General features: G+C 33.3%; 1 protein-coding gene across 1 annotated transcript; it reads right to left on the reverse strand.

Annotated features, from left to right (window-relative positions):
* Positions 1-12,846: 12,846 nt before the first annotated feature.
* LOC149557437 (17.8 kDa class I heat shock protein-like) lies at positions 12,847-14,010 on the reverse strand. Its single transcript, XM_089832077.1, has 2 exons — positions 13,731-14,010; positions 12,847-13,422 (listed from the first exon to the last, which is right to left on the reverse strand). The coding sequence occupies exons 1-2, from the start codon at positions 13,948-13,950 to the stop codon at positions 13,154-13,156; spliced, it is 489 nt and encodes a 162-aa protein (XP_089688203.1). The 5' UTR covers positions 13,951-14,010; the 3' UTR covers positions 12,847-13,153.
* Positions 14,011-16,275: the final 2,265 nt, after the last annotated feature.

A 16,275-nucleotide genomic window follows, 5' to 3' on the forward strand; every position in this document is an offset into this window, starting at 1 on the left:
TTCCTATGATTAATCAAGATTTTTCTAGCATCCAGTTGACCTTGAATGTTGTAAGCCTTTACCCTCAAAAAGAAGATATTTTGGCTTGGGGGATTGAACCAAGAGGATGCTTCAAGGTCTCATATGTTTTCAGATCAAAGGATAAAGGAAATAATCATTTGTGGGCTAAAGCATGTATTAAAGGGCTTATTCCTAAAGTCAATATCATTTTTTTAGACTTTTCTTTAAAATAAAATTTAAACTCTAAACAACTTTCAAAAGAGAGGAGTCTACTTGGTGAATAGATGTTGTCTCTGTAAGATGGACTTTGAAGACAGGAAGCACCTTTTGTTAAACTATAGCTTTAGCCAGAATGTTTGGAGCCATCTCCTTAACTATTGGAATTTAGCTAGGGTTCAACACATTGATCAATGTTTTCAGGGTTGGACATGTCCAACTAAAGATGCTAATATTGGTTTTCTTTGGAAGATTTCTCTCCCTTATCTCTAGTGGGGTATCTAGAAGGAGAGGAATAATAAAATTTTAAGAAATAAGGAGACCCATGATTGGGTTTTAGGTAAAAATAGTATCAAATTTATAAAAGAGAACTTCAAATCTAAGAGAAAAATGCCTAATGAGATTCAAATAAGTAATCCTATGAATGATAAAGGCACTATAACAAAACAAAAGGATCAGAGACATAATGTAAAGTGGAGATCTCCACCTATGGGCTGGATTAAAGGTAATTTTGATGGCTCTGCTAAAGGGAATCCAAGAAAAGTTGGATGTCAAGGTGTTTTGAGAAACTACTATAGTAGGGTTGTGGATGCTATTGCAATACCTATAGGCAAGTCTACTAGCCATATAATAGAGGCAATGATTTCTTTGTTCACTATGAGGATGGCAGTGGAATTCAATTTTCACAATCTTTGGTTGGAAGGAGAATCTCTTAATATTATTAACATGTTAAATAACAAGAGTCTAATTACATGGAATATTGAGGGAATCATAATGCAAATAAAAGACCTAATGAATAAATTTGATAATTTCTATATCACTCATATTTTTTGGGAGGACAATAAAATTGCTAACTGGACTGTGAATCAAATGGTTTATAAGGAAACAAAGTTGAGTTGAGAAGATGACCTAAGCAAGGAAGTGAAGCTAATGAAAATTGTTAATTATGATATGACACATGCTGATGAAGGAAATATCATGCAAGATCAAGGAATTTATTAAGGGAAGCAATGGGTTTGTGGGAGATTTTATGAGTATCCCTAGGTGGAACTTTTGTATAATTATGGATTGTACTTGACTAGCATGCAAGCTCAAAAGTTTCTTAGAGATCAATAACACCTTACTTTTCTTTTTGGTTATTGTTTAGTAGTCTTGTTACAGGTGCATAGCTGAATACAAGATGGGAGGGGAATCGAGAAATAAATAGCTAAATAATTGCAAAGAGAGGAAGGTGAATTTAGATGCTTGGGATATACTAAAAAAATGGAAAGTTAGGGTTTATATTGCAAAACTTCAAGGGTATAAGTCCCAAATTACAGAGTCCTTCAAAAATTGGATTGAAGATAGAATAACACTACATGGGGTCACTATGAAGATAGGGTATAAGCCTCACTTACAAAGTCCTTCAAAAATTGGATTAAAGATAGAGTAACACTGAGAGGGGTCACAAATGGGAGATTAAAAAGAAAAATGATAAGGAAGTGATGGATTCTAAGAACTTTTTTGTGGATGATAGTAAAATTAAAATGGGAGACCTTAGCTCAAACTTGGAAGGTTATTCTAGGAGCAAAGCATGCCAATTGGTAAGGATCATGTGGAGGAAATTAAAGACAGAAAAACTATATCAAATGTTGGCTCTGAAGCTTTAAGGAAAGATGATGGGAAACAAAGTGTTCACTTTTCTCCTTACAATACTAAATCTAGTGAGGAGAAAATGGACATTAACACAAAAAATGAACTCACCTGGAGAAACAAGTTGGTAACATCCCTAAAAAACTAAAGAACTTTGAGCTAGAACTTTGTCAACTAATTAAGGATAGTGGACAAAGAATAGAGTAGCTTAAATCTAGTTTGTGCACCTTAGTGGCTAGTCTAGGAAAGAAAAGAAACAAGGAGATCATGTCTCCAAATACAGTTGGGGTGAGGAGTCCAAGAGGGCCTAGCAAGAGAACAGGGTAGAGTATGAGGAAAAAGATTATTGATGCTCCTAAGGTTCCCATTTTTGGCATGGTTGATATTATCCAGAGTACTGTAGAAGTAGGTAACGAGGTGGAGAAGATCATTAAGGAGCTACTAATCATGGTTGCTTGCATGCTCCTAACATTCCCATTTCTGACATGGTTGATATTATTCAGAGTACTATAGAAGTAGGTAAGGAGGTAGAGAAGATCATTAAGGAGCTACTAGTCATGGTTTCTTGCGTACTTGTTGCCAGTCTAGGTGGTATTGTTGGTTCTATTTTTTATTTTCTAGCTTTTTTTTAAACTATAGGTTCTAGGCCTTTGTAAAACTTGGGTGTGTTTAGTTCAAACTTGCGATATTAGGTCTTTGGAAAACCTAATTTTTAAAATTTTTTTACTTTACTCTAGGTTTCAAGTCGTTGTAAAACCTGGTAGTTCTTAATGCTAATATTTTGTTTTTGAAGAAGAGTTTTGGGTCCATTCAAAACCTATTTTTACCTTAATCTAAAACTAAAGATATTAAAATTCATGTTTCATTACAATATTATATATTTTCATCATTGCAAATAATCTGTTAGCTCATAGTCTTCACAAATTTTCAACTACTAATCATCTGAATATGGATGATTAACCAAAATATCCTCAGCATGTCTTTAACCCCCCCTCTACTTTCCCTCAACCAAATTCTATATTTGTTAGGAGATAGAATTCAAACACCAGTACCTACTTTCTAGAAATGCTATCTGAAAGATGCCTGCACTAAATCCTTCATAATTTTGTCTAGTCTTCATATTTTTGTATGTGCTCTAAAGCATAGCATCTAGACATAGTCTAAAAACATAATGTCATGTGCACATAAGCCAATCTTCAATCATTCAATCACGCAAAGCCAAACTCTGTTTACTACTTTTCCAACCTTCCCAGAATGACTAACGTGTTGACATCAATTATGAACTCTAACATGGATGCAACATATGATCATTGAATCATGTCTCCAACACCACTACAATACTCCCCACTAAGAATACCATCATCATTCATGCTAACAAGAACATTATACTCAACAAGACTTGATCTCTTGTGGACTCCTTTGGAACCATTGATCTTGAAACATTTAATAAAATAAAATAATAATTTTTTATTAATAACAATTCTCTTTTGTTAGATTTTTTTGAGTAACAAGAGCTCTAATTGAGTCAAAATCTTGGTTTTGCATGAAAGTTGAAAAGTGCATAAAGTATGTGCAATTTTTTATTCTTTCATATAAATTGAGAGGCATAATATATAAAAATAGTAAAGATTTCAAAGTGCAAACTGAAAATTGAATATACAATTGGTAAATCCTAACTTCTAGTTCCAATAGTTTGATGCATTAAAATTGAAGTCATGTTAAATTTTTTAATATTACTAGTTAAAATAATTTGTTTGTCATAAAAATAAGACAATATAAATTTACTAGAGTTCAAAAATAGTAATGATTTCAAAATAGAAAATGAAAACTGAACATACAATTAGTAAACATAGCTTCTAGTTCCAATAGTTTTAAGCATCAAAATTAAAGAAGCCATCTTTAAAATATGTATGTATGAATTGAAAATTTATAATAAAAGGTAAATAATATATTACCTTATTTTTCATAACATTCTTGAAATAAATAATCTTAAAAAATTAAATTAATTTTGAATTAATTATATATTTAATCTATGTTTAAAAAAACATTTAAATTCATTTATATATTTTATAAATTGATTATAAGATTGAAATGTAATCAAACACTAACCTTATGTATTTTCAAATTCCACAAACAACAAGAAAAAAAATATTGTCATTTTTGAAAGTTAAATTTTTAAATAAAAACCATATAATTAAACAAACCTCACCAAATAGTAGTTTAAAATATTAAAGATAGAAATTTTCCCAATTGTTACAATATATTTTTTCCTTTTTTCACATTGCATTTACACAACTATTTTCAAATATGAACACATAATTGAAGATTTGTAATGTTTTTTCCTTTCACATTGTATTTATAGGTTTACTAAAGTGTAGTTTGAAAAATGAACAAATGGCTATGCTTGTCAATAATAAATACAATAGATCTATATAAATTAATAGAAAAAATAACTAATTATTAAAAATAAGATTTAATAATAAATCTATATTTTTTTTTATTGTAAAAAATAATAAATAACAATAATTGAAATTCTAATTCCCTACCTTTTATTTTAATTTTTTAAAAAATATTATTAAATAAATATATTTAATTTTATAGCACATATATTAATTAAAATAAACAAGAGACACAATGCTGCCAACAATTGGAAAAGAAGGAAAATCAAGATTTATAATAAAAAGAAACAAATATGAAGGAAGGATATGAAGAAAGAGCAAAAAGTGACATATTATTATAAAGACAAGTAAAGTTAGAATGATAGAGAGAGTGAATTTTTAAAATATTAATAAGTATATTATTTTAGAGTGATATGTTATTATAAAGACAAGTAAAATTAAAATGATAGAGAGAGTGAATTTTTAAAATATTAATAGGTATATTATTTGAAGAAATATATAAATAGCAATACAAGTTACATTAATTATAAGTTGAAATCCTTATTTTTAAGAAATAAGTAATTGATTACTTAATTAAACCTACTAAAAGATAATTGTGTGAAATGGAAAATAAAAATGATTATGAATAAAAAATGCAATTTGCAAAATAATGAAAAATTACAAAAAGATAAAACATTTGAAAATTCTTTCACTCTTTTAAATTCTATTAATTAATTGGTTAACAATAATAAATGATACTTTAATTCCCTACCTTTTATTAAGAAAATAAAACAATAAATATATAAGTAAAAAAATTAACAATAAATGTAAGTGAAAAAAAATATTTAATTGAATAACATATACAAAATAATGAAAAATTACAAAAAGATATAAACATTTCAAATTTCTTTTACTCTTTCAAATTCTATTAATTAATTGATCAACAATAATAAATGATACTTTAATTCTCTACCTTTTATTAAGAAAATAAAACAATAAATATATAAGTGAAAAAATACATTTAATTGAATAACATATAATTATTATCAAAAGCTATAATTTCTTAAATCCAAAATTAAAATTCCAGCACCATCCCCCCCAAAAAAAAATCTTATGGTGTGATAGTTTTGACCAGAGCTATATAGTGAGAAGACACAACTAGTGAATCCTGCAATATTTATGTACATCCTTACTTCATAAGGCAATTCGTGAACCTTGGAATGGTTTATAGACTAGCTTATATATATTTTTATATATACATATAAAAGCTGAGAGTATTTTCATAAATTACCTAAGTCGAGAAGATGTTATCCATTATTTTACACAATTTACAATTTTTTATTATAATATTTTCTTAATTTCCAGCTCTCTACATTTTGTGTCTATTCCCATTCAATGTATAAAAGATAAGTATTAAATATAAATTTTGTGTAGCTTTAGCTACCTGTCATATTTTTCAAAATTGCTGAAAAGTTTACAACAATGGATGCTTTCATTGTAAAAGCCTCTCAAGTAGTTTTCAAATGCTAAATAGTTTATGGATAAAACATAACGCAATCCTATTTGTCCACTCTCTATATAAGAAAGATATAGATAAAGTAGTTTTCAAATGCTAAATAGTTTATAGATAACACTTAATGCAATCCTATTTGTTCTCTTATATAGCATACCAACTATAAGGGTCAATTTGGTTCGTGGAATTTAAAAAATCTAAATTTTTGGTATTTTACTAATTGTTTCACTCAAAAGATGCATTTAAAATGCATAAGCTTGAAGTTGAAGGCAAATTTCAAAAAGTAGTCCATTTTTACAGTTCTTGAAAAACAAAACCAGGTTTTAATTTTCAATTCCTGCTTGTTAGTAGGAAGTTGGAAAACCTGGTTTTGAGACAAAATTGGAAGTCACGTATGCTAGTGCCATTTTGAAAATTTTGAGACAAGGGCATAAATTTTCAAATCTAAATTTTTGCAAATTTTGAAACAAATATATAAATTTTCAAATGCAAGTTTTGAAAAAGCCAATTCCTGTCATTTCAGTTTAAACCACCAAAAGGGTTGAGTATAGCACTGGGACAACGCTATGATGGGCCTTTTTCAGTTGTTGAAAAGATTGGAAAGGTGACATACAAGCTGAAGTTGCCAAGCCACATGAGAGTTCACAATGTGTTCCATGTCAGCCAGCTTCGTCCATATCATCAAGATACAGTGGACGTTGACAGAAATGTTCCAACATGAGGGCCAACATTTGTCAAGGACAGGCCAAGGTTAGAGGTGGAGGAAGTGATTGTTGTTAGGGAGCGGGGCTATGGTAACAGAAAGTGGAGAGAATTCTTAGTTCATTGGCAGGACCAGACCAAGGCAGAGGCGTCTTGGGAGCGAGCTAAGAGCATGTGGAAGTATGAAGACAAAGTATTGGAGTTCTTGAATTAGGACTCCAATTTACCTCTTTGAAGATCCAGCCTAGGGTTGGGTGCCTGTGAGGCCTCATCTAATCTATCATAGTACCAATGAGATAATTGTATTACGGTGATTTTAATCCTATGTATTGATACACTTTTGAGACTGTAGGGTTATGTTATTTTGATATCTGCATTTTGATGATCTGCAATTACTTCTACATATTATGACCTAATTGATGCATTTAATGATTCTATTCATGTTTTAAGCTATTGACATTGCTTTAATAGAAATTAAATGGTAGAAATTCTTGTAATATAAGAATGTAATGATTAAAGTTGAAATTAGAGTTAAAAGATAAATTTTGTTATGCATTGAGACCTAACCCGCATACCTAGGGATTCAATAGTTGTGGAATTCAACATCTTGTCGCAATGATAAAACTAGACTATGAAGTTATTCAGAATATTAAATTGACCATGTTATGTTGATAAGTAAAGTTTGATGTTATAGTATTTTGAGCATTTTACATGGAAATTATTAGGAAAAGTAATTTATTAAAAAGAATGAAGTATGGAACTCAAATTTTGAATGTGATATTTAAGATTTGATATTTTAATATTTTGAAGGTTATATTTGAAATGATTAAGAAAGGGAAAGTTAGTTTGAGATGATGAAATATATGCAATCCCAATGTTGAATGAGATAATGATTTATTTTACATATGCTTATATTATTTTCTTGGACTACTGACACTCGAGTTTAGTGTGCAGGAATTTGACCATGGGTTTAAAGGGGAAATTAAGGCTCAAACTACTACAAACATGACATAGCCAAGGTTGAATCAGTGGAAAAGATTCAAACCTCATTGTAATGTGTTTTATTTCGTATATGTGAATTGTATGTGTGTGTAGTAGCCTAGTTCATGTATTATTGTAAAACAAGTCACTTTTAATGTAATATTTTGTGTGTGTCACTTGAAAATTGTGTTGTCCATGTGGAGATGCGATGTCATTTAGGGTTTTTCAAGAAGTAACCTAACCTAAACCTAACCCCAATGAATAACCCAAGTTAACCTCACATAAAAAAAAATGGCATGAGGAGTCTCAATCAAGGGAAATTCGAATTTGGGCTTGGCCAGGGTTTTTAGGGGTCATTAGGTGGTCCCAAAGTGTCTTTTATGTGAGAATAAGCTATCCATATGATAGTACAACAATTTATAGGCCTAATTTTGACCATGTGAGTGCCTAGACAACCTAGAGGGCCCCTTTACCCATGCATTCTTCCATCAATTCGAATTTGGAGTTGTCATATCCATGTTCCCACTTAGTCAAAAACAGAAAAGTTAGAGGAAACAAGTTTGTAAGAAGTAGTGGCTTAGTGTTTTTGCTAAAATAAGTTAGTGAGAAGGCTTAATTAGAGGGTCTTGGCCAAACTAGTGGGGTGTCTACCAACTCTCTAATTTTAGAGACTGTTAGTTTTTGGAGGGAGATTAAGGGAGCTCTACTACAACTATCCTTACCATAGCTTGGACCAAGGTTGGTGTCTCAAAACTTGTTTCTTTCTCATTTCTTGCTTTTAACATGGTTAAACAAATCTACAAGTGTGAGAGTTCATTAATAGAGTATGCATTTGCATTGTAAATCTTGTGATATGAATTTTTGGGTATTGTGTGAAAGTGTGGTGTTCTTGTTGCATTATGAGCATTGATTATGTATTGTGACAATGTAAGAATGTGTGATGTTCTTGTAAATTTCTTGGTTCACCTTCTTGGTTTTGTTTTTTGTTGGAATGGAAAGTGAATGTGTTTTGTGCTTTTGGAGATCCTTTCTTGGTTTTGTTTTTTTGTTCTTGTTTGAATGTGAGTGTTGATTGTGATTATGGGTGTGAAGGCTTCACTCACCCTTGGAAGGGCAGAGAAGCCTTGGGTGAAGGGCATAAGTTGGGCTTGACATTGCAGGTGAGAAAGAAAATTTTGTTTTCACCTCATGATGAGGTTGTTATTATGGAGCATGGACTCCTTCATGCCCATGAATCTTGTTGTTTGGGAGGTACAAGGAGGTTTGGTGGATGAGGAGAAGATGGTTGTTTTGAAGGCGTTGAGAGGCAATGCAGTGGTAATATGTTGTTTATGTTGTGGTGGCCTTAAGAGGCAAAATGTATTGGCAATATGATATTTATGAATTTCTCCTCCTTGAAGAGCCCACCTTCACCCAACGTTTTATGATTCCAATGGTGAATCATTGTGCAAGCCATGGGAGGGTGTTGATTGTGTTTTGTGTTATGTTTTCATGCAAAATTTTGTGATGTATGTGTGAAATCCGGTTTGAGCCTTGTTCCCCTAGCGCGGGGATGGTCTCTTTGGAGGCCTATGGTTGGGTGGAAAGCACCCATGGTCTTTGTTGTTTTCCTTGTGATGCATTTGCAGATTTGTGCCCAAGGGAGCAATGGAAATGGCCTGGAATGACCATCTTGCAAATTGATGTTTGGATGAGAAAACTTGACATTGTGCCCCCCATTTGTGAAGGAGGATTCAATAACTTGTTCATGTTCTCAATGATCATGATGATCAGTGTTCATGTCTTTCAATGATCATGTTTCATATGATTTCTAAAGGTCTCATGTTGTCTCTTTGTGATGAAAGGAGATTGTATCATTGCTACCTAATGTATATGTAGGGAAAATAATTGAAAATGTTGTATATGTATGATCAATTGAAGCTTCATGAGTTATGGAAGAGCTAGTAGGAGATATGATTTTGGCATCAAATATTGTATTTGTAAAAGTATAGTTTCCTATTCTCTTGTTTTGTGTATTGAGCTATAAAAGAAAATAATAATAAAAATTCTATGAAATATGCCATCTTAAATGTGTTACAATTCTAAGTCACTTTTGTTATCTCAACATGATGTAAAATAACATCTTCACTTTAATGTATGAAAGGAGTCACAGTTTTATTGAGAAGTTGTGTATCATGATTTTATTGAGAAGTAGTATATCATTGTTCTTACAAGAAATGTTCATCGTAAGATTGGATGTATTAGGAAGAAGGTATGTATGAGATCTTTCTTCTCATTCTAATATAACCGGTAGACATATGTCATGAAGGTATGTGGGTAGAAATTAAGTGTATAGTTGGTGAATTCAAAATCATAGTTGTTGCTTGAAATATCATATGGATTCAATAAGATAGAAGAAAATAGTTATGTTGAGCAACTCTTGTATATGAATGATTATTATTTCCTTTGGTTTTCAAGTTCAAACCAAATCTTATTAGAAAACACCATTCTTTAACTAAAATGATCACTAAGATTTATGGCAGGATAAAATAAAGTGCTTAGGAAAGGAAGCTCATAGTCCAAATTCAAGAGAAAACCTTACTGTAGGAGCCTTTTTTCCTCTCTGGAAAATATATGAGAGGAGAAGATAATGTGTGTGTCTAAAAATACAGACTAATAAAATAATAAAGAATATACCTTGATACCCTAATGGAAGCCTATATAGTATAGAGGCCATATAATAGTATACAAATTAAAAAGGTCTCCTAAACACCCCAAGGGTCACATGATCCCATGGAAGTAGCATATATGATTCAAAACTTGTAAGAAGAAAATAATAGTAATAATAATAAACTAACTAAATTTACTCCTACACCTAGCAACTAATGCAAAAAGCCTAAATCTTGGGGAACATCCCAAGGTCGATCACCTTGGGAGCTCCCCATACCCTCCTTCTCCTCATACGTAGGAGACAAATAGTGCAGAAAAGCTGACATTAGACAGCTTTGGTGATATGATTAAAAAAGGGGGTTTTTTTAAAAGAAAGAATAAAGTCAACATCAAATCATACTTTCCCCCTAACAAGCACATGAACCCAAGATAATCCTAGGCACCAGTATGTTGGACAATGTGCAAAAGTATAAATGGTTTAAAAAATTTCCCTCACACGCCTAGAAATATCACATGCGTGGAAGAAATGGAGGCCTAGGGAAGTATCGGTAAGAGTGCATGCAGAGTTGGAAGCTAGGAAGGAGTTCCTTGGGGAATGTTTAAAAACTTCAAAATTTATGTGTTAGACCTGTCCAAGAACAACAGAGGTAACTAAGTCAACATTTTCAAGGAGATTTGTATGTGCACGTGAGCCTATGTATGGGTAAAAAAAGAAGAGGTTATGTTTCTTGGTTAGTTTTGACATAATATTCTATTTTGTGTGGGGTAAAGTTACTTAAGATGTTTAAGGGAAAGGGGTTAGGATCTTAAGTAGTCATGATGAAATATATTTATATTTGTTGATGAGTTAGTCAACAAACTTAAGAGTGTAGACGTTTGCACCTATATAAATGACTAAAAGAATTTAAATGTAGTGAAGTTATTTAGAATATATATATGTATTGGAATTATTATAATTATGATATTATCTCTTATCTATATATTGGAATCTAAATATGGTGAAGTTTTAAGGATTATTGTATTGGGTTTAGAGGATAGGTAGGAGATATGCTGGATAGTTAAGGACGATTATGTGATAGTTAGTGGTTGGAACTTATGTGAAAGGGGTAAGTATCAATATATATTTATAGATTATTAATTGTCACAAACACCTAAATATGCATTAAGTTGTAAATAATGCACTTAGAATTTATATTGAATGATGTAATAAGATTTGTTATGAATAAGGTGGGAGAAAAAGCTATTAAGATTATTTAGGATGTTGTTATTATATGTATATATATAGTAATGATGTTGGGTTAAGTATAGGAATGCTATTAAAACTAGCTTTAAAGACATTAGGAGCAAATGGCTTTTAATTTAAAATAGAATGAATAATAATAAAAGTAGTTAGTATTAATTGGTCAATAAGATGTTTTAGGCTAGTTAGTTTGAATATTTGGTATTGTTATATTGAATGTTGAGGTATTCCTTAGGAAGGAAAAAGAAAATAAAATAAAAATTAAAAAAATTAAAAAAATTGTTGTGTTATTTTTGACAGTAAATTTGGGCATGACACTGCCTCCGCAGCACGACATGGCCAGGGTGTTGCCAACGTCCAAGATGTCGCCTATTTTAAGTGGGGGATGATGTATAGGGTGGGTGATTCGCATAAGGGAAAAGGTTGTCCCTAGGTTGAGACCGAGGTCTTTAAGGAACTTGCCGACTGTACGACAATTTCTCATGCAGAGTTGTTCTGGCACTAATAGCTATTATAGGGGGAAGAAGAGTACCCCGACCGTTCTCAAACGAACATCTACATGTGATTGCTTTTATTCTTCAAAGTGAAGTGTCATGGTGCAAAAATGCAAGGAGGCACACAACAGCTATCAATGAGCAGAGTGTTCTAAGATTGCAGTGTAGTGATGTGAAGTAGTGTAGAGGATAGTGAAGTGCACAGGTGTAGTCTGACTTGGGTCCCCCCCTCTGGGGCGGGGGCCTGGGTCTTGTTTCCCTTGAAGCTAGCCTAGTTCAACAGGACCTTGGGTTGGCTTGTTGAGTTCCAAACAACACAGGGTGTTGGGGGTGTGGAGTCTACGTGCGGAACAACAACTTTGGAAGTGAGGTGCAAAAAAAGTGTGCCAGTGTTCCAAAAGTGGGTGCACACGTAAGGGTCGGAACTTGTATTTGGTACTTGGTAAGCACTCGAATAGTGATCAACAATATAGTTGAGATTGATGTAGACCGAGCCAGGGGCCATTGTTCAAATTCAATAAAGCTACTTGTTACCCTATATCTAGGGTTCAGTGTGTGTTGAGTTATTTCCGTTGTGCAAGTTATATTGTGATTGTGCTGACAAGGTGTGTACAGGGGTTGAGCTAGGGGAGTTTGGAGACAAGTGTAGAGGTTGAGCTAGGGGAGTTTGGAGACAAGTGTAGTCCAGGATTGTCCCAACACGGGGAGATCGCTGGTGCCGCACGAGGTAAAAACCTAGCCCCGTGACAGTCCCAAATGGACCCTATGGAGTTTGCTTTTGATGAACGAGTATTGATGCATGTCAAATTATTAATGTTTTACTTTCCCCGTCACAAAGAGAACTTACAATTCAATCGTCTCAGAAAGTCACTGAGTCTTTAGATTTTCAGTGAGACAGCTATTTAATCCTGTGAAATGAGCAACAAATAGAAAGAGGCGCAGTTTCAAGTATAAAACACAATTGATGGATCGCTTATCATATACTAAGATTTCAACTCAAACCATACTGAACGACACATTAACTTCTTGCAACGTCAGCAATTTAGACTGTTCAAATAGTTTTGTACTATTATTTTATTCGATTTATTGCAGTAATTACATTCGCTTAATTACACAAAGTAACCCACCACACAATCACCGAGTCATCTACGGCAGAAATCTCTAAAATAACCCTCACGACATAATAAAATATTACTGACCCCGATCCTAATGACCCAGATCCTAATCACCCAATTCTCTCTGATGAAAACTTTCCAAACACCTCACACAAAATTTCAAAACATCACTTGGAGCGAAAATCTTTACAAGCCAAAATAGAACTCGATGAGAATTTTGACCCCTCTTATTCCTAGTCAGAGATCTGAATAGATTTAACTTCAGGCTGGGGATGAGGCTGCTTTGGCACAGTCACGGTGAGTACTCCGTTTTCCATCCCTGCTTTCACCTCGTCCACCTTCGCATTTTCAGGGAGCCTGAAACGCCTCAGGAATTTACCTCGCGAGCGTTCAATACGGTGATATTTCTCGTTCTTCTGCTCCTCTTCTTTGCTGCGTTCTCCGCTGATCTGAAGAATACGCCCGTCTTCCACTTCTATTTTCACCTCCTCTTTCTTCAGCCCTGCAACAGAGTAATCAGATTCCATTTTAAAATCTTTCCAAAAACTCCGAAATCTTTACACGCAACAGAATCCATTGGAATTCCTTTGAAAATAACAGAAAATTATACAATAATGAGCATATTTCATTTGAAAATCTTCTCAAATAGCGAGAATTTTCTTCAAGAAATAGATCGCATTTAAATATCTTTTCAACTAGCGAAAATATTCTACAAGCAAAATATTGCGTCTTTGAATTCTTATAATAACTGAAGATTTCTACAATCATATCAGGATTATTGACGAGAAAAAACTAAAATTTAACAGATACCGGGAAGATCGGCCTTAAAAATGTGAGCTTCAGGGGTTTCCTTCCAATCGATCTGCGTGTTTGCCACAGCCGCTGCATCCCGTGCAAATTCCGTGGAAGGTCTTGCGACATCCTTGAAAACTGAGGAATCAAAAACCTGAAAAGGATCCCACACATCCAGGGAAAATGGATCATACACAGGGGAAGGTCTCCGACCGAAAAAACTTGGAATAAGAGACATTTTGAAAACACTTCGCAATGCAAACTCTGCAACTCAAAACTTGTACTCAAGATACCTGATGTTGAAAAAGCCCCAAATTGCGCTTATTTATAATGCGAAGATAGTTGAAGAGTAATTCTAGATGTTTCCGAAACCACTACAGTGTTGTAGAGCGGAATGGGAAAAGGCGAACGGTAGAAATGGTAATTCTAGAGCATTCGAGGGGTGAATGGAACGAGACACATGGCTTCACTTTACAGAGCCGAACGGTCATTCCGCTTTTCTTAGAAATCGAGAACATTCGTGTACATGACGACCACCCATAAATACTAAATATATATTTTTGAATAATAAACACAACATTAAAAAAAATTCAAAACAAAAAATTGTTAAAATAGTAATCTCCATTAGCTATTAGGAGTTGCATGGTCCATGTTTGGGACGATGAGTGATGTGGGCATAATAAAAAAATTCTATGCAGCATAGACTTCCTGCCTTTGGCATGAAACTAATGGAATCACCAAGTTCCATATTAGTTCCATAATCTAAAAATTTCATTGATATACTAATGTTTGCAAAAAGTATTAATTTGCATTTTTTTTAGAATTGAAAAATACAAATTTTAAAAAACTTTATTGGCTCATGATAAAAACGGCAATGAAAAAATTCAATTTTTTTCAACAAAAATACAATTATTTTCTCCAACACCTCTATTAATGCAAGCATTAATTGCAACTTTATCTTTTCTTGTGACAAGTGGATAAACTTTTTTTTTTAATAATCATTTTTCTAACACCTCTATTAATAAATGCATTAATTTCAATTTTATCTTTTCCACATTTGTGACAAGTGGATAATTTTTTTTTCAAAAAAAAAAAAGTTTTAATTGATGTTTATTTTTGTAATTTGTAAAATGTTATTCAAATATAGACATTTTAATTAAATATTTGGATTTGCAAATTGATTTGGATCTGGGGATTCAGATCTGCGAATTCTGCGAATCAGGTCATCCGGCAATTTAATCAATCCACAAATCAATCTGCGAATGCAAATTTATCAGATAGTGAAAGGTCTATGGTGACTTCTATTCTCTTCCTGCCGCATCTTTAGGCATTGTCAAAGTGGCAACCTTTGGCAATGCCAATGTTGATGGCGAGGGACAGCGCAACTCTTCCATGCAGCTGCTCGATTCGGGCATATCCCCTTCTACATCCAACATTAAATATCTTAAAATGTCTGAACTAAGTGGTAATGGCAAGATTGTTGAGCAAGTTCCAGGTATTTATTTTACGATAGCGGCTAAATTTGCTCCAGGTAATGGCATTAGTAACCCAGTCTCCCATAGCAGCGATCGTCCTAAGTCTTTTTTTGAGGTTGTGGGTCGATCATCAGTCATTAATGATAGAGCAAGGTTTGAGTTTGCAAGTGCAGGTAACAATGCTGTCTCTGAATCCGGTAAGACCCCTTCGACTTCTTTGTCTCCTTTTGCCATTGTTCCTAATCTTGAAATGTTGGAAGAAATTGTTAAGGAAAAAAATAGATTAAGAGATACTGCAATTTTTTTCTCAGCTGTTGAAATTGATAAATGTCCACCAAGGAAATTTATGGATGACTGGTTCCATCATTACTGGAATAACAAACTTGGGTTGCATATTTCGTTTTGTAGGCAAATACAAAAGGCTTTATATGTGATTTTCTTTGTGAACCATGATGCTCAAATAGAGGTTCTTAAAAAACAATATTGGAATGTGGGCTCAACATCTTTTAGGGCTATTGCTTGGTCGCCTGAAGCCATCCATGAGGAGGTTCTCACACTTTCGGCTCCTAGATGGATTCTGGTTAAAAACATTCCCCCTTTTTTATGGCATTTTTTGTCGCATTTGCTTGAGCCTTTTGGTAAGAAAGTTCGAATGGATGAAACTGTGAGACTTGTCCCACATATGGATGCTAGGGTCCTTATCTCTCTCTTGCCTCACAAGGACCTTCCTTCTGATATTTCAATTAACATCCTTAATGATGCTTATATCTATCCTATAGAGATTTTGGGAGGGTTGAATGCCTATTTTCTCTGCCGCAAAGAAGGCCACCTCCGTAAGGATTGTCCAGTCATTAGGAAAAAACCTAATCCCTCCAATGATTCAACTAAAAACATGAATAATCCTCCCATCGCTAGTAATCCTCCCCTTGAGAATGATCTCTGTCGTTCAACCCTTGCTTCTTCTTCATCCTCGTCACCCCCCACCGAAACCCCTATCCCCACTAATGTTCCGACTAATGTAGGCCCTATCATTGTTCAGCCTAAGATTGTTTCTACTACTATTGTGCCTGACCCTATCTCTGCTATTT

This window comes from Cupressus sempervirens, chromosome 5 (genome assembly GCF_028749045.1).
Source record: "Cupressus sempervirens isolate cs-2001-9-10 chromosome 5, ASM2874904v1, whole genome shotgun sequence".
Taxonomy (NCBI): Eukaryota; Viridiplantae; Streptophyta; class Pinopsida; order Cupressales; family Cupressaceae; genus Cupressus; species Cupressus sempervirens.